Source organism: Diuraphis noxia, unplaced genomic scaffold (genome assembly GCF_037042655.1).
Source record: "Diuraphis noxia isolate RWA-SAM2 unplaced genomic scaffold, SU_Dnox_SAM2 contig0004, whole genome shotgun sequence".
Taxonomy (NCBI): domain Eukaryota; kingdom Metazoa; phylum Arthropoda; class Insecta; order Hemiptera; family Aphididae; genus Diuraphis; species Diuraphis noxia.
Window position 1 is genome coordinate 34,850,151 of NW_028301714.1, and position 21,239 is coordinate 34,871,389.

Sequence of the window (21,239 nt, forward strand, 5' to 3'; positions counted from 1 at the left end):
TTAAATATATTTATAAAAGAAAAATAATGTAAAAAAAGAAAAGATTCTGTGAAAAAATGGATATAAACATGTATAGGTACCTCGTTTGACTTCATATAGGACGCATTGTAATTGAGTCCACTGGAACAGAGTTTTATATCATATATATATTGATAAAATGTATTATTTAACGAATTCGAATACCACATATAGCTCAATAGCTGACAAGAATCCATAAATAGCATTAAGTGATTGAATCGTTTCTCACGGTTATTAAATTGAATAATATACCTATAGTAGATATTTTTCGGTGTATGAATGTTACGTTTGAGACTTAACACCATTTTTATTTTATGGCTATAACAACTATGAATAAATATACTATTGTTTTTAGAAAAGTCGAAATATAACATAAATACTAAATAGATATATGTACATACTACATACATCCCAAAATGTTTAATTTGATTAAAAATATAAATATATAATAATAATACACAAGTACCCACATTATTTTATGTATTTTAAAAAACCCTCTACACATAAGTATGAACATAACTTATACCGTTATCCGCCATAATACTATATATCAACACATTACATTTTTAAATTTTAAAATGATTGTGTTTTTAACGAATAGGTACCTAAATAATATATAGGTAGCCTGATCATAAGTGTAATTTTTTTTCCATTAGGTTTCTAATTCTTTTTATGCATTATTTTTAATGAATTAAAAATATACATAGTCATCAAATGAATAAAAATGTCATAACGAGTACATTTAAATCTAGCAAAATACCACATATACACAGGCATTAATTAATACCTGTAGAAAAGCTAAGACGATAATATATGGCATAAATAATATTATAACATAGGTATTTATTATGTAGGTATTATGTAATAGATATTATAATACTAGGCAGGTATAGCTGAATACTCGTATAGGTTACCAATAGTTATGTTTAAGTCTTATATTATATATAGGCATACAGAATATCGTAAATTATTATAATGTATGGGTATTTATGTGTTAATATAATAATTATTAAAAATTAAAAATTCGTTTTATGCGATTCATAATTCATATACATTATTATATATTGATATGTAGTGTATTTCATGATCATCTCCTTGGACATATCGAAGCTTAAGTCTTTACATTAGTTCGCAATGGTCAACGAGTACATTACTATGGTATATATATTAAATACTTTATACTTAGATTACAGTCTACTCTCTACTGGTGCTTATATATAGTCGCCGTGTTCCAGAAAAACGATAAAATATTAAATAACTCTCAAATAAATAAAAACCTGATTAAACTAATTTTTATATAGAAAACAAAAACTATATTATAATTTACATAACACTAAGAGTCCAAAGCTTAAGTCTTAAAATTTATGTCCGTAAGATGATTTTCATTTGTACATATCGTGTAATTTCGTTGCTTGTTCCCATTCGTTGGCCTCAAGATAACCAGATTCAGCGGTATTGCGAATTTTGTCTTATGGTACTAGCTAAAAAATAGCGTGTAAACGGTACACGGCTTGTCTTACAACATAGCTGACGAGTTGAAAATTAATATTTAAGGAGAAGTTACTGAAATTCCAGGTGAGATGATGGAAAGCGCCATGCATAATTTAAACGTTTGATTTCTGGAATAATGTATTTGTAAAATTGGATACCATCTTAAGGACATTAATTTCAAAACATATGAAATTTTCAACCTTTCGGACTATATAAGAGTAACGGCGTATACAATGTCGTAGTTTTTGTTTTTAATAAAAACATAATGTAAATACATTTATTTATCATTTTATTTGGAACACCCTTTATGCATTAGATTAGAATATTAGAGAATGAGCCCATCATGTTTTCCTAGTTTTCCTTGTAGCATGACCTGATTGACGGGAAATCAGCGATACCCACTCTGTATGGAGACGTACAATTCTATCACTATACATTATTCCGATGATAAACTGCATTTTGAACATAAAAGACACCGGTTGTTAAATATCATTACAATATAGGTAAGTGCGAAAGTTCGAAACTTTTGGCATGTCATGTGTAATGTCATTGCCTGAACTTCAGACGGTCCACCAACGCAGTCGCAGAATGCTTGTATACGCGTACCTTACCTATACGTCTCGGTCTGGACCTCTGGACTCTCGACTGTCGCGGCTGCTTTCACCGGCCATATTGGACGGCGTCTGCAGCAACGGTCGTGGCTTGGATGGGCATATTATATTATAGTATACGTGAACACACGGGCGTGGGCGTGGGAACAACTGCACGATAAATCGTGGACGCGCACGCACGCACACGGATCGATGATCGTCGTCGTCGTCGTCGTCGTCGTCGGCGGCGAAGTCGTAAAAATAAAAAAAAAATATAATATAATAAATAAATAAAAAACCACATCAGAGAACCGGTTGCCTCTTCTTTTTTTCCCCCCTTCCGAGATCGGTCGCTATTGCAACAGCTCCTCATATTATATATACGTATACACAGAAAGCGGGCCTTGTATATACGCGGTGCGTTTATTAGCGCGCCGCCGCGAGACTCGTGTACCTTTTATTACATAGACCGATCGTACAGCGCGAGTTTCCCTTCAGGGGGCATCGGGCAGGGGCGGGGATGAAGTAAATCGATACCGCCATCTTGATGGTCACGAGTCAAACACCTCGTGCAGTCAAAATATTCAATCTACATATATATGGTCCACCGCAGCTTTATATGCATATATATATATATATATATATTATACATATTATAATATACACACATTATAGAGTTATCTATCTATATATATGGTTAATAATATAATATGTTGGGAACACAGATTTTTTCTTAGTCGCACACTCGTTGCTTTAATACTCGAAATTATACAATATTATATATTAAGTGCACCTCGTATTATCGTATACCCGTGCGAATGATTCAAGGTATAGGTAGCGCACAGATTCGTATTATAATTATATATAAGCAGGCTTCGCTTGTGTAACTCCAGAATACTATATATGCATATAAATTAAAAGTATACTTTTCTACGATTTAACCATAAAACTCTAAAAGTTCTACATTTTCATATATGGTACAGCAACTGAAACATGGATACACTTAATGAGACCATATTGTAGTCATTCTTACATAATATTATATACGTCATCAGGCGCCGTTATCAATGCGCTATATACATTACCGTCATTACCTATACATCCATTTATTAATCATAGTATAAAATAAAACTTAAATTCATTTTGTAAATAAATTAAAGTTTAATTATGATAATTTATATAAAACAAAGTTGTAATTATGTATATACATTTTGGAGTTTCCAGCTGTGTATAATTTCAAGTCGCTATAATTGATTTAACTTAGGTAATTATATAATGATGACAAATAAAAGTTTCGGTAAAGAATTTATGTCAAAGTTGGTTTTTGATATATAAGATTGTTAAGTCGTATTGAGCATACAAAACTACCACTTCTAACGTTCTAACGTAAAGTCAATATCTGAAATAAAAATACGTAAGACACATTTTAAATGTTGGATGAAGAGGGAAAAAGGTAACCTAATAGGTAATAATTCAAATAAAATTCTGTACATTTATATGTACCGTTATGTATTTACACAATTGAAGTGTTGGTAGGTATAAGTCCATAAATCGTAAAGATGTAGCCCCCTGTCTTTTTATATTGTCAGTTGGATATCATTGATAAAGAAACACATAGGTAGCTACTGAAAAACTACTTTGTTACATTCATTGTTATACTCCCAAAAGTATCTGGAAATAGGTAAATAAACATTATATACACATATTGAAATCTAATTTTGTTTTCACTCCAAATAAAGGTATTTTTTTTTTTCATACTAAAACATTCGAAATTGAATTCCATTGTTAACAAAACATTTTAAAATATTTTATACGTATACTATTATATCATTCTAAAGGAGCAAATATAGAATGAAGTTTTCGTGGGGCAACTCAGGTGCAACGTCTCCCCCGCGGGTGTATCAATCGTGAAATCGAAATTCGATCCGTCACCCCGAGGGGGCTTAAGGAGAGGAGGAGCAAGTCAAAACGCTAACTGTATAGCGTATATACCCATTCGATTTATGTAATAGAAAATATAATATCGGAAAAAAAGGCAAAGTAATAATAATATTTTTAAAACTTGGCGAACCGTATCAATTGGAATATGCCTTTAGTGCGCACATCTTTCGTTCCGGTACAGCAGTGTGTGTCCGACCGGCCAGTCTGGGACAATGCAACGTTACATTGGTGTCCCACCCGCTGGCCGACGCGATTCTTGCCAAAATGTTGTGACAATGCGTTTTTAAGGTCAGCTCCGATTTCTTACGGAACATTAATAAAATTATAAATGTCTTCAGCGACCTTCGTGCACATTATATACAAACGATGCTACGACGAATCTTAACTACCAAAATACGACTTCTCGTGTTCTCTTTATCCCCCTTTACACTCATACTCATACATAACACGAAAACGGGGTTGGTACTGATATCTTGGGCGTGTGATAGAAAGACTGAAAAATTATGAACGGTCTGGTTATACAATAGAACATAAGTAATATTTATTCTTCCATAGCGAAATTACTTCTGTGTTATAAAGATTTTATTAGGGATGTTGTTGTATAGAATTGACTTTTAAATAAAAATTTAAAATCAAACATTGGATATATATTCTGATTTAGTCATACTTACCTATACAAATTTAAATTTAATAAAATACTTATGTGTTGTATTATTGATATAAGATATTTTATGTTTTATATTAATAATATTATTATAACTCAATAGTAAATATTGCACCTTTATTCAATTAGAAATGTTTTGTTTGAAATAAAAATAAATACCTATTAAATATTACCTATATCATTATAAAACCCAGGCAGGCAATCAGATAAAATTTATCTTCTTTGTAATGTATACGAAATAACATTTTTGAATTTTGACAGAAAAATATCTCAATAACTTAAAGTTAAGATAACTTATAGAAAATATACAATTAATTGTTTAAGATTTAACGATTAAAAATTACCACGTAGATTAGTAGATTGGCTAGAAATTATATAAGTATTAAATATTAATTTGTAAGATGATCAGCCACAATTACCAAAATATTATAAAGACTACATATAATCCTCATATCTGACGACAATATATACAAGAAAATAGGACTATATTAAAAAACTTTTTTGAAAGCTAACGTCACTGCTACCTTATACAATATTCTGATATTTAACGTCATACATAGCCTTCTTAGGAACTAATTAGTAATTACTACGTATAAGACTTAATATGACTATATAGTATGTACATATATATTATACATTTATTAATATATTTATTAACTAATATCATTTAGTATAAATAAATAAATGTGTAAGTGTAGTATAAATATTATATACTATGTAGCCATAAAATCTTATAGGTGGTAATTAATTTCCAAGACGTACCTATTTTATGATTAGGTATAAATAAATGTATAATCCGATGAATGATTATTGTTTAATTAGCATAAATTAACAATCAGTAACAGTATACTTTTTATAGACTAACAAATTGCCTTCTCTTAGTTTTATTTATAAATATAAATTAATCAAATCGTATAATTTAATGCACGAAAATCATTTTCTACACTTTCTTTTCAGTCCACACGTGTAAAAACATATGCAAACAATAATTTATATGATGGTATATACCTACCAATGATTTACCTAAATCAATATTTATTTAATCGAATCGAATAAATGAATTGTATCAAGAATAATAATCGTTATGAATGGTTTATGTCGACTGTCGAGTGTCGAGTATAAAACGTCTGTGGCTACCGCGTGGGCTCAATAATAACGCGATTCAACCATATCTATACTCATACCTAGTACATGCATTAGTGACATTCGAACCATTTGAGGGGCGCCCGTGCCAAATATTTCGAACGAGATTAATGACATTGAGAATCGGATGCAGTTGAATAATAATAATAATAATAATGAAAAAAATGTTTAAATCGTAAAAAAAATCCGAAACAAAACGTTCTTAAGTATAACTATTGTTCTCCTAATGGACGGGTTATTATGGTAATGAGAAAGAGATCGTGGTCGCCGTCGTTGTGTGTTTTTTCTTTTGCTCTTTTCAATCTATTCTACGGTTGTGCTTGTTGTTCTCCCCTATCGACAGCATATTGGACGCACATTAGGGAGATGGCCATCTGAACAGTAAATAAATCAAAGCAGCGGTGAATGGGGCAGAGGCGGCGGCAGCGGCAGCAGCAACGGCAGCAGCATCGCAGCGGTGACTGCGGCTGTGGACAAACATGCGTGAGGGGGCATTGCGGGGTAGAAGCCGCGGCGGGGGACGAAGGGGAGGGCGGTAAAAACCCACACAGGTCGACCATGTAACAACTTGTAAAAAACACACCAGCAGTTCATTTTGTCAGACTCGGAATTCTAATTGTCGTCGGACACACAGACAGCATAAGTTAAAACGCGCTATTAAATACGCATTCCGCCGGCTCTCTCGGGGGAGAGACCAGTTTACCGGTTACCATACACTGACAACATGACATTTAAACAGCCATAAAACACTTTTTATTAATTCCCCAACAGATCCGTCACGAGAGATCGTTGTTGTATGTTGTTGTTTTTTGGTTTTTTTTTTCAATTCCTCCTTCTGCTCCTCGTCACCCTTACCCGCCCTCCTAAACTTCATCATCCTTCCACCATCCTCACCGTGCTCGCGGGCGCTCGCGCGCGTTCCATCGTGTGTAATGTCAACTGGATTCTCTATATTAGCTGCACACGCTCGTGTCAACACTATCAATTATATATTTATAAACATGCGTACGCTAGACGCCGCCGCCACCACCGCCGCCGGGAGTTAAATTATATGTATACAACTGCAGCAGTGATTCTTTTATAGTCTTCGGAGACCGCGAAGGTAATTAAAAATAAGGCCGACGTGAGAATTTTAATTATATTATGTAACTCCGCGTTACCTTTTTTGTATATCATCATCTAATAGTCAAGTAAATCAAAACAAGTCCTTAGATGCCAATATTTTTATTTTTTTTATTGCGATTTCGGAAAAATGTATATATATATACTTTTTAGTTTTTACACATAATATTTATACATAAAATGTAATCTATTATACAGTAAAGATCCTATTTGTTAAATAGTAAAATACATTTTAAAGAAAATAATCTATTGTTAATCAATGTAATATACAGGGTGATTCGCCTGCGATACTAGCATCCCCATTTTATTGTTTAGTAATATATTTAATCAAACTCTGATTTTTGAAAACTTCAAACACATCTAAAGACTATATTCTCTAATTATTGAAATTTTTTGTATACTACTTAAGGAATTTCCTGTGATGAAACATACTTCTGTTGAGTTAAATGAAAAACCCCTTCTTTATTATGAATTATTTAGTCATTTAGTGGATAACTTTTTTGAAAATGTCCATGTACCTAATTCGAAATTCGAAAGATTATGTTTTATCAGTTATTCAAAATATAAATGTAACAAAGATAATGGTATTTAAGAACAGTATTAACAAAAATATAAAATAAATCTAACTGGATGATCTAGTATTTATTAGGTATACATGGAATATTATTTTAAATTATTAATTTTGATTGATTAATCATTAAGAAGAATGTATATTTTCGTAATATTCTCCCGTCTCCGTCTTACAAGTTACAAGTATAGCACCTAGCAACAACTGTTTTGTGCAGAAAACTTTACTCCTTCTATATTTATGGTAGAATAACCGAAATTATACAGCATATTGGAAAGAACTTTGTTTGTATTGTAGCGTTTTTTTTTTTTTTTTTAAATTTGTATAACATGAATACAATATTTAAAGTAATCAGTTTAAGAACAGTAGGGTTTTTTTTCAATTATTAAAATTATCGCTTAGTAGTATCAACAAAATAAAAACGCCATAACACTGATAAAGTTCTTCTCTATGTATAGTGGAATTTCAGTTATTCTACTACAATACAGAGAGATTATAGTTGTCCCATGCAAAACCGTTTTTATTATGTCATACATTAATTGTAAGATGGAGAAAACATATGTGGGTGTAACTTTCTCTATTAAGTCTCAATATTAATTACTAAACAATTTTTAGTTAACCATTAACCCTAAATCTTTCGAACCCACGATCGTACATATATTATTATTCTCAGAACAATAGTACAAAAAGTTAAATAGCAAAAATTACTCGTTCAAATTTTGATTTTCATGTGGCAGCATTTCCGAAAAATTATTTTCTAGTTAATTTTCATTAGAAAAGGAGAGTTCTCATCTGAAAAAAAATTATCCCCATAAGGAAAACTCCTTAAATAGAAAAAACTATCTCAATAATTTGAAAATATTATTATAAATTAAAATTATTATATTATTATATTTAAAAACTAGATTTTGAATAACTACTTTATTGATGAAAAAAAAGACATGCTAGGTGAATCACTCTGTATATTGCATTAATAAATATAAATATTTGATAACAAAACAAAATAGGTCAGCATTTTAAAATAATTAATAGTAACTTATTAGTACTTATGATGTACTAAATGTCATATTTTTTTTATTTAAGAAATATTTCTTATTTATGGCTAACACATAATAATCAAATAAGATAATTTAAATTAATGTATACAAAAAAGAACAATGATATCATATACTTGAGAGAAGGCGTCTATGATAAAACGTAATGTAAAACAATGAGTGATATTTTAAGGTACTTATAGTCTGTAATTAAAATCTTAAGTAATTAAATTAATATTTTATCAATCAAATGTAAATTATATTGTAGATATAAAAACATATTAAATTCTAAGTAAAGATAGGACTGATAGGACTGAATTCACAAAATATGTCAATTGCGTGTCTTACAATTATTTTTGTGGTATGTTTTAAATAGCACCTATCTACATATGAGTCATCTTGTTGGTATTTTGAAGTCTTGAAGAGTTATTTGACTTTTTATTTTCACGATAGTTTTCTCACTTGAATAACTGCATAAATAAAACCACAAATAACTGTATTCAAGAATTAGAAAATCTAAGCACCACAGTTTTCATATTAACTCTATAGAGTTCCGCTTAGAATCTTTTTCCCAATAGATATTATGAGATAATTTATTATGGCTTTGGAATTTGAAATCACGATGTACCTTAATGCGTTGAGTTGAGCGAGTGAAATGAAAACCCGATCTCTGTATCCTGTCCACAGCTTTTTTATATTCAAATATGTAATATTGTACATGACATTATGATAATATGATATACAATACTGTTTCACATTATTTGATTGAACAATAAATAAATTGGTTTTTTTTTTTATTATTTGATCTAGAACACTTTTGGATAACGTGTTTTAACTACATATATATCATTCGAAATTTGAGACGTTTTTACCCGTGTTGTAAGACCACAAATTAAATATTATAATTTTTATGAATTATAGTGTTTTTGCGGAATACATTTTCTCACCTACTCAAATTTTTTCTTGGATTATACAAATTATACCCGAACTCATATCATAACATCACCTTTTGCATCAGCGAGCTAAATAGATGTTTGGTGGGTTTTTTCTCATTCTCGCTCCTCGTGTTTGTCTTAGAGTGACGTTAACTTGTTTTTCGTCGGTTTCTAATTACACACGAGCTTGTGTTTATCGGATCCTAGGCTTATGTTAATCCCTACATCAGAATTTCATTAACGGATTTCTTCGCCACTATTACTAAGTTTGACACGTACGAGTATTTACAATTTTTTTCTTTTATTAGATGCTCATGTCCTCATCTCTTACTAGTAGTTAAAATAGTGTTAGTGATCGTAAAACAAACCCCTTTCCTACGGCGTAATTTGTCATTGGGCAAAAACTTAAATATGTCTAAAAATTTACATTTTTTCAATTGAATATCACATTGTTTTGTTAGACGTGAATAAACAAACAAAAACGGGGAATGAATAACCAATATATATATATATATATATATATATATATATATATATATATATATATACCTGTAAATATAGGTACTTATTATATATTTTTAGCTCATAAAGTCATTTAACAACATTTTGATTCATACAGTGTGTTTCATTATTTGTTCATTTTCCACAAATATTTGCTTTTTACCCAAGATTTCTTTGAATAATCCCTACGTGCTTGGTAAATGATTTCGTGACGATAGCACAGTATCATTGGATTTAGTTAAGCGCCGGCGCCAACGTCGATGGATCTGTCTGTCGGCTCATCCTTATTTTTTGCTCCTCACAGTGCAGGTTTTCACACCTTTTTATTTGTTGGCCGTGAAAATCAATCCAAAGTCACGTACCGAGAACAATGCACAGTGTAAACGATTCGACCAAGAGAAACATTTATAATCATTATCATTGTATTTTTGACACACGAACGGATAAGCCGATCAATATCGTTTAACATCAAACGACATGAAATAATATACGTAAACATACGAACCTATCAATTATCGATTAGAATTAAAAAAAAAATAATTAATATCACAATTCACCGCTATCAACAATTATTTTAGTATTTATTGTTATAAAATGTTGTACTTACATTAGGTAAATACGTATACTTTTCTACACAATATTATTTTATTTTTACTATGAACAAGTCCTTATTGCATAGGTCTATATCCACCTACGATTATTTGTTTACGTATGAATACGCGTGTGTTAATTCGTTTTTAAACATATTATATTATACCACAGCAGTAACGCACACGTATGTATGTGTTTGTGTATGTGAATATGATAACAATGCCGAAGAGGCAAAACGTGCTCAGACTGTGGGCAATAAAAAAAATAAAAAAAAATGAAGAAAAAAGAGAGAAGAATGAGAGCCTGCCGACGACCTGTATGGGTCAAAGGCTGTCAAATTGCTCGAACGCGTACCATGAAACCGCTCATAACAATTAATTGCATTGTTTGGACTGCTGCACTATAATGTATACAATATATTACACATACACAGTGATACCCACAGTCATACTATTATATATACAGCACGTATTGAAGTATATACCTATGATATTATGCATACGTTATACGTATTATGTGTAGTTATGTATAGTATATAATATTATGTTTAATGCGCCTGTGTCTCTGTTCGGCCGTCCCGCCACCGCCGTTGTCGGCGTTTGACACCCGAAACTGAACCGGAGCGGTCAACCAGAACGGTTGTGGGTCCGGTAGTATTCTTGTACGCAATAGCTAGTATACATATATAACACGCATATAAATATGATCGTTAAACACTATAAAATATACACCTGTAAACACGATTTAATGCTCTACAACGATAAACCGCATACGATGAAATATTAAAATAATATATTATCAGCTATTTGTTTCTATCATATTATAATGTTATTGATGTTATACACGTTATTGTATGAACCTTAGATATTATGCACATTTTACCAAGTATATATTTATGTAAAATTATTTTATACTCCTTACATATTATTAAAAAAAAAAAAATTAATTATATTTTCCTTTGTCATTTAAAGTTTGAAACTATTATTTTGTACGTTAAAAAAAAATATTTTGTGTGTTGTGTGACAAAAATTATACGTTACTGTATAAGTTACTATATATTGATAGTAAATTATACTAAATTACATTTATAAATTATAAATATACCTAATGTGTATACTATTATTGTCACCGATCATATATTTTTGTGATGATTTTTATATTTCGCAAATAACTGGTTGCCTTTGGTCAACGTAAATACGTAATAATGAACAAGTATATATCGTCTATACTCTATATCAATATTACAAATTAATATTAAATTATAAATTTTAATTTTAACAAATCATGTTGAATTTAATCTTCTTATACAAGAACCTATTCAGCCAATACTTAATATTATTGTACAGCCAATTATTGGTTCCATATCTTAACTAATTTCTGTTTTTCGAATACCGGTTTATTTAATTTTGGTCGTTGTTACGTTTTTTATCACGTTTAAAAAATCAAACTTCACCTAGTCCGAGGCACACGGACTTCGTTTGATTAAAAATGCGGGCAACTAAGGAGAAGCCGTTCAGCAACTGGTTTGAGTTCATTGTTCTCAACTATGGACATTGGCGAACGATCTATCTATAAATGCAGAATTCAGTTGAACGATTATCATCGAAATTATCTATTTAAAAAAGACACTATCTCTAATAAAAATATTAAACAATATTTGTATTTCTTTTAGCATGATTGGTCACTGATGTGTTTAAAGTAAATATTTCATCTTAAAAATTATTTTAAGTGCTATAAAATACAAGACTTATTATTTTACTGGAAAAAGTACGTTTCCAAATATTTAGCATAAAATAATTTTAATTGGTTCCATCGTCATGATTTTTTGAGGTGACATAATATAAAACCTGATTAAATTGAAACCACTATCAATACTTGAAGTGTAGTTAATATGCGCCACTTCAATCGTTGGCGACATTTATAATGGAGATTTATATGAGCGTTACCTAATCAATTGTATGCATTTGCTAATATTTTGCCTAAAATTAAATAATCTATTTGCGAATCCTCTGAATCCTCACTTAGTCATTTCTATTAAACTGACAACCTGTCTGGTTGCATCAGTATTAAAAATATTATTTAATTGTTTTGATAAAATGTGTTGACGTAGGTACGTAAAAATATTATTACACAAATCAATATTCATAAACTATCAGTATTTCCCATGAAAATTTTAAAATTTTCCTGTACCTAGATATTATAATATGTTTAACTCGTTCACCTATTTAAGATTACTATAGTTTAGTAGTTTACAAGTAAAATCTATTCGAAAAAAATACCATACAATATAATATACAAAATATATGGATAAATCATAAATATACCTATTATTATAATTATATATAATATATTATTATATTATATATTATATTATTTATATTATTATTATTAATATTTTAAATATAGGCAATACATTATTTATACGCATCAGTTATAATTTTACTAGTAGTTAGCCTTAGCTTAAAACTAAATAACGTCTTATAAGTTATAAAAGCATTTCTTGGGTATCTGAGGAACTCTTAAAATTAATAAACTATTACTTCAACTGAACAGAAGCGATTTTTTTATATTATAATATAAACATAGGTCTGTCGACCACTTTTAATTTCATTTATTATAAATAAATAAATATATAAATTGTCCTCAACAAATCAATTGTTATCTAATAACTTTTCAATAACTCATTTCAAGGTAATAGTTTTTTTTAATAATTTCTATTTTTTATATTATGAATGATTTTTAAGTGAACTTTTAAATAATCTTGTTATTTGTTATTAAAAACATGAAAAAATCACTTTCCGTAACATAAATTATTAAATTCAACTACAAAAAAAATTATGTGTTTGGTGGGTACCTAAGAGCAATATAATAAATAATATTATACAGTTTTAAGTATAGAATTTATGGCTATAATATGAATCATTAAATGTGAAATTAAACGTTAATCGATAAATCGTGGAAATTAAACGATATATATTTATTTTTATCACTTCGGAGAACTCGTACTCGAGGAGTTTTATTTTTTATGGGTCATTATGACACGTCTTTGTGAACATCACCTATCCACCTGTACACGAATATTTTGTGTCGACTACACAATAGTGTAGTACGCACAACATATTATATATTACATACGTATATTATGGAGGACATAATATTATAGTTTATCCCTTTTAATTTTAGTCCTTGGGGGATTAAATGCCTTGTTTTTCAAACTAAACACCGTATTTGATTGAAACGGTAAATACACATTAACCACAATTCTGTTGTATTACTATACTGTTCTATAAAATTGTAAAAATTAATAGCTTATGGTACTTTATACAATAATATGTGGACTTGTGTTATATAAATACATCATGTATAACACAATATCTTGTATTATACTACCTATATCAGGTGTCGCTTCGCAGGCTGACGGATTGTCGTTGTACCTATATCTATATAATATATTATTTACCTACCTATATATACATAATACCGGAGACGCGGCGCGGAATTCGCCGCGAAATGACCCACCGCGTTGTTACCGAAAAGGCATAAAGTAGCCGACTGACTATAACAATATTATATTTATACAACATACACAGTACACACACACACACACACACACATATAACACACTATATAGCAGACTGGTAATACAGAATAAGGTTACGCTGCACACACGGGGTGCGTGTATAATGCACATTATATTATATAGATGCGGTGTCGTATCCGCGCGTCTCCACGGTACCGAATCTGACCGTATAACAGCCAGTGGTACAACAGATATTATATTATATGCCTGACCTGAGCGCGTATACACGTATTGTTATTATTATTATTCAATGTGCTCATCATTATATCATAATAAGTGATATACGCCTAAATATGAGCACTTCAAACACGGCTAAAATAATATAATATATGAAAATAGTATTATACAATCGGTCTGTATATAATATGACGAGTAACGCCGTGCACCGGATAGATAGCGGTCATCGATAACGTATCTAATTAATGCAGCGCGCACCTATACCTGCACGGGTCTGGTATGCGGAGGCTGTTGTAATCGACCACGGCCGGAGGGGGGTTTATTGGCTGGCGGGGGTGGAGGCGCGTTGTCGTCGTCGTCGTCGTCGTCGTTGTCTTACGGTTGTGTCTGCTGCAATCGGGTGTATCGATGAAATCCGAGACGGCGGTCGGAGGCCAACCGGGTCCCGTTCGACACTCTTGCGCGGCGCACATTACACGCGCGCGCGAGCGGGGAAGATAACGGCGGCGGCGGCGCGGACGGACGGACGGACGCCCGGGAGGCGGGAGAGGTGCCTGTATAATCTCCTATAATAGTAATAATATTATTCGATTATAACCCCCCACGGGATCGTGTAAACGATAGGAACACAGTATGTATTTTTTTTTTATTATTATTGTATTTCTGTTTTTTTTTTCCTGTTCACCCTGTATAGTGTACATGTTGTGTGTAGTTTTTTTTTGTAAATTGATTTTGACGGCACCACGCGCATACAACACTATAGATACCGCTATTATGTGTATAGTTTACGACCGCGCGCCACACTATAATATTTATTATACACACGCACAATTGAGTCTCCCGTTTCGCGCCACGCGGTTCTTTTTTTTTTTTTGACCGTTTTTATTTTTTATTTTTTGCTCAACACTAGTAGAAAGATCCCATCTCGGTTCGTTTTTTATACATAAAATATAAATGCTAGATCGTTTATAAGTACGTATGAATTAAAAGGTTGGTTGGGAATACTCGCGGGGTATTATATTAGGTACCTATATTAATATGTTTTGTCAAAGAAATATGCTGAGGTACAGAAAAAAGAAGAGATACAAAAAGTTTTTTTTTTGAAAAACGAGTTCTTGGTGAAATCGATAGTGAATTTTGTTCGATGAATTTAAGAAGGCAGGAGAAAACGACCTTATTTTTTTATAATAGTATATAATACACATAGTATATAGCATGTACATTGTACATACTTCCCATATGATATATTACAACAACATGTTTGACAAATTTTTATGATGTTTAAATAATGAATTCACTTACTACCTACTTGTAGTATTTTATAATGTGTATTCTTTTATTATAGGTATAAAAAAAATAAAATCTCCAGACGTATTTTATATTCATAATAATAAATTTAAAATTTAATTTAATAGCTTTACGCGAATTACACATACATTAAGTATTTCACTCTACATTTTTTACTGCAAGTCATGACGAAAGAAAATATTGCGCCTCACCTCGTGTTTATACATAATTTATAAATATATCATTTACAATGTATTTATTAACATTTTTAATTTATCATGTACGAGGTTTATAAATTAAATTTAAATATGTGTGGGCACAAGATTTTAAATATTTAAGCTTAATTGTTGATAGTAATAAAAGCAGTATAGAGCAGAATAAAGTAAATATTATTATATTAGTAATAATTGTCTTAGAATAATACACTGTATGCTTCGGACGAGAAAGAGACTTATACTAAAGTAGCAAAATAATCATTTTAAAAGATATTTTCAATTTGACCGGTGAAATTAGCGGTTTCCTTCCAACAGAACATCATATATACCTAATGTATACTTATAACACGTTACACGCGGTCTTACAGGGACAAAGGGATGTGCTAAATCATTGGTTTATTTTACGTCAAAATAATAATTTGACAAAAATACTACGTTTCTACAACAACAACAACAACAACAATAATGATAATAATAATAATAACAATAAAAGAACCACCCTAGTAGAAAGTGCGTTTGCTGGCACCGCCACCACCTGCCCGGCATCCAGGGACAAGGTGTAAAGTCAAAAGACTAACAAGCCCGACACGTATACCATATACCTACACGGCAGAGTTACACACAAGTACATTGCACACTGCACCGGTACATGGGTGGCGGCGGCGGTGATGCTGCGCGAGTCGGCTGCGGTTACGATTCATTGTGTGGCCACCGCCTTATACACATCGTGTTTATACATAACGTCTATAGATGCGCTGCACGTTTTGTGTGCGACGATGCCGTGCGTATATGAGCGGCCGAGAGCGCGCGGCGCGTTCAGAATGCCCATTATATCAAATTGCTTGTCAAAATAAACCGCGGCAGGCGCCTGCCGCCGTGCCCACAAAGGACACCAACACCGGCCCCCCCGCCCGGACGGCTCGCTCGGCAGCCGCTGTTTCAGGGTCCTGATGGTCGTCGTCGTCGTTGTCATCCGACGGATATATGTGATATATATATATATATATACGCATCATACATACATATATTATCAAATATATTATTATTGTATTTATGTATGATGTGTGTACTCGCTCAACGGGCAGATCATAATCTTGAATATGTATACACGTCCGCCACTGCCGCCGCCGTCGCCGCTGCTCACCCCGCGGTGCGTGCGTTCATTATTATTATTATTACTATTATTATTTAAGACAATGCTTTTCGGAATGCAAGCCGCACCGAACAAAATGGCCGCTTGTCGGGTCGGCAATTGGGTATATCAAGCGTGGGCGGGGTAGGGGGGGAGGCCGGGCAGAGGGAAATACCAACGCACACCGTATAACGCATTCACCAAGTCGACTACGACGGCGGCGGCGACGGCGAATTCGGTTTTCCCCTTCCTCGACGTTTCCGCCGCCTAAGTGTTATTTTCATTCTCGTTTTCTATAATATAATATTAATAATATAATATATGTAATAATAATACGGACCGCTCTCGCATTATACTATACATAATATAATTGTATATACCTACCTACCTAATGTAATATATATCACCGCGTGCAGTATAATCACCTGTATATAATACATATCATATTATTACATATATACACAGCCCCGTTCGTTGCGCGCGCGCCTAACGCTGCGCCGAGGCGGACACGACATTCTTGGTTTTTTCTCTGCCGCTTTTGACCTCGCCGCCGCGCCGTAGTACCAACACCACATACACGTTTCGCCCGCGGTGATCACCGGGCCCCGCCCAACGGTGCCACCTCGGCACCCCCGTGCAGCGCCGGTGTCTCATCTTTTGTTTCCGCGTCTGTGCCGTGTGTTGTTCCGCCGCCTGCCGATAGCAGCGACGTCGGCGGCCGTCGTATCAGATGCTACGTCGTTATAGGCGCAACTGGTGCGAGGGTGTCTGCAGGAACCGTTGCGGGGGCTGACGGAAAACGCCATCGAGCAAAAGTCAGACAACGCGTCGCGCGTGTATCTATCGTCGACGCGCGATATCGTTTTCTGGTTTTTGGCTGTTAAGCTGTCACGATGTTCCGCGAAGCGGCGTCTTGTCGTCAACGTCAGCGCTCGGCCACGTCATCGGTATTTTACCTAATATTATACCTACTTATATTGGATGAAACAGTCATTTCACATATTTCTCAACCGGTGGTGTAGACGGTATAGTCACCATCGGAACATTTATACAAAGTATCCAAGTGTGTTAGAGTGTTATTTGAGCTATGTTTACAGTTTCATTCAACAAATTAAATATAATACATACTAATCTAATCCTATACGTATGAACTTTGATATTAATTAGGTAGGTCATAGACTCGTAGTACCTACTTATATAATGCTATCTCATAGAGATCTTTACATATAGCTAGATATATATATAGCTATCCCGCGATAGGTGAGTTGATTCTCGAGACTTACTTTATGTATTAGTTGATTCCCGGGTCATTAATATAGGTAGGTATGTACGAGTTGATTCCCGGGTCATTAAGAGGTAGGTATGAGTTGATTCCCTATTATTGTAAAGTCTCGTTACCTGCAGATACCAATTTATAAAAACAATGTGATAGAAATTTTTACCAAATGACTTAAAATTTTTGATATTTTTTTACTAAATTACTTATTTTCTTGTATTTTTTACCTTATTACTAAATGTTTTTAATAATTTTTTTAATAAATAATAAATATTATATAATACAAAAAATAATTAATAAATAAAAATTGAATGATTTTCAAAATATGAAAAAACTAAAAATAACTTTTAAGAAATTTGTCAGCCAACATCCACATGATGTCTCTTGGGTTATGCTAATAAACTAAATATTTTACTAAACATTGAAAAAAATATATAATGACCTGGGAATCAACTCGTCAATACTTCTTGATGACCCGGGAATCAACTCGTACGCAGCCCAGCTATCCGACTGTAAACATATAGGTGTTATATATTTTATAATATAATAACTAATAACTAATAATGAAGTTAAAGTGCGCCACTTATGTACTATAGTTGATGGCTTCTTTTAACATTCAATATTCACCCCCACGTATACTGCACTGACCATGTAGATTAAATATTTAGGTGTATTTGACTTACTAAAACCAAGCATTTATTTAACGAATTATTTTTTATGGTCTTTACTTTGATGGCAGTAGCACCGATCACCCAAAATATATAATATGACATATGTCATAGTAGATTTTTTAGATAGGGTGCCTACCATAAGATACTGTCGTGTACTGCATCCAGAATATACGTTTAAACTTAAAAATATACGATTAAACATTAAATTACTTATTTGTAGACGCTTTGCATTGCATCTGATGGTTAAATTATAAAAATAGTGGGGGGGGGGATGATGGAGGCCCTTTGATGTATGATGTCATATTATATTTTTAAAGACTTCGACGCCACTGTTTGATCGTATAAAAATATAAAATATTGTATTATAAATTTATAATATCGTGAATGATTGTAATATTTGTGCATCTCGAAAACATACCAATAAAGTATTTTCGTAATTATATCAAAAGTTGTTACTGTTATATTTTGCAGTATATAGTTATAGACTATAGTAGCAGGCTTTCAGATCTTTGTAATTGAAATTAGCAATATTTTTATAACATTGATGTAATTTATATATATAAACATATAATATACACCTATCGTAATGTTATAGTTGTTCGTTATCAGACGACAGAAATCGATTTAAAAAAAAATAATAATAATAAGCAAATTTAACGTAAACAAAATCATTGTTCAAACGTTAAAAAAATATATTTATTCATGACTTGTACGTTTTACGAATTTAGATCTGTTGTTAGTGTACCATAAATCTTGTCTATGTGGTACATTTCGGTAAAGGAGAAGAAAAAAACATAAGCTTGTGTAATAATATTATGAACGTATTATTTATAAACAATCCAATATAATATGCACGCGGTGAGTTCTCGGTAAACGGTTACGAGCAAATAACGAGTGCAATTTTTCATGCGGCGCGGGGCTATAGCTGCTGCTGCTGCTGGGCTAATTTGTCGTTAGTTATCTTAAATAACGATTCCTAGAAGATCCGGACGTGTGCATAAGTTATATTGGTTGGCTGGCGCGCGTGCTTTAATAACAGGCATAACCAGAATGCGATAGTTGTCCAATAACTAACTGGCGCGCATAATATTCCGTTTAACTGGTTGCCGGAAAGTAGCGACGAGTCGCCGCCGTCGTCGTTTAAGATCGGGAAAAAAAAACTAGTCGTTGGCGATTGTTACGCTTCGGTGTGAAAATTGTGTATAATATATTATATTATAATGTATAATATTATGTGCATAATGTACACGGTACTTAGTCAAAACAACTTGCCTCTCTACCTTGCATTCTTGTGGGATATAACAATACACGGAGCTGCATTTTCGGTTTGTAACATCATCATAGTATAATGCATTATAATTCAGTCATTATTGTTTTTCTCATATTCTTGGCGTTAATTTCTGTTTTTAAAATGTTGTCAAAGAGACACGCTTTGATCATTTTGTATCATACTCATCATCTCGTGATTCATATTATTGTGTAGCAGTTGCGAATTTGACATGACCTTATAATATTTGAACATTGAAAATCCATTTTTTAAGTATTTCGCCCAACTTTTTAGGATTGATTAGAAATTATTATATTGATGTAAACAAATTGTATTGGTGAAGACATTTTTAAATAAAAAAAATCTGATACCTATATTTATTTCCATATATTATAACATGGAAGAGAATAAAAAAAAGATTATTCAATATGATTCCTCGGTTTAGTGATTTCAAAATCTGGAAACCCTATAATTATAATATATAGATATTATGTAACGCACTATCCATGGTATATGGCATTCTTATATATTGTGTTTCGTTTTTAGAGGTGTAAAGAAAAGCTCAACACCTTGGCCATCAGTGTGATGAACTTATGGCCGAATGTTCGACTGCGGGTGATCGACGGTTGGGTGGATCGAGCCGGCAGCAGCCTGCACAACGAAGGACGGGCGGTAGACATCACCACGTCAGACAGGGATAAGTCCAAGTATGGCATGTTAGCCCGACTGGCCGTCGAAGCAGGTTTTGATTGGGTCAACTACAATCGTCGGTACATTCACTGCTCTTGTAAATCAGGTGAGTCTAGAATTATACTATACATATAGAAATAATATTGTTTATATGTATCTAAGTACCTATTACTTTCGTTTTGTAATTGTTTGTTAATTAACTGTATTTAAATCTATGTTTGTTAATTTGTTACAATCATAATTTTCGAAATTTTAATCCACTCGAACATACGTTATTACTTATAAAATGTGGTTTAACGTACAAATAAAATCACGTGAATTTCAACGGTTCAATTAATAGTATAGA

At 32.3% G+C, this 21,239-nt stretch overlaps 1 protein-coding gene across 1 annotated transcript in view; it reads left to right on the forward strand.

Moving 5' to 3' along the window:
* Positions 1–21,239, forward strand: part of hh (hedgehog signaling protein) — a 42,511-nt gene that overhangs the window by 6,978 nt on the left and 14,294 nt on the right. Inside the window, exon 3 of the mRNA XM_015518780.2 lies at positions 20,750–20,999. Coding sequence (XP_015374266.2) covers positions 20,750–20,999 — 250 coding nt within the window. The remainder of the gene's footprint in view (positions 1–20,749; positions 21,000–21,239) is intronic.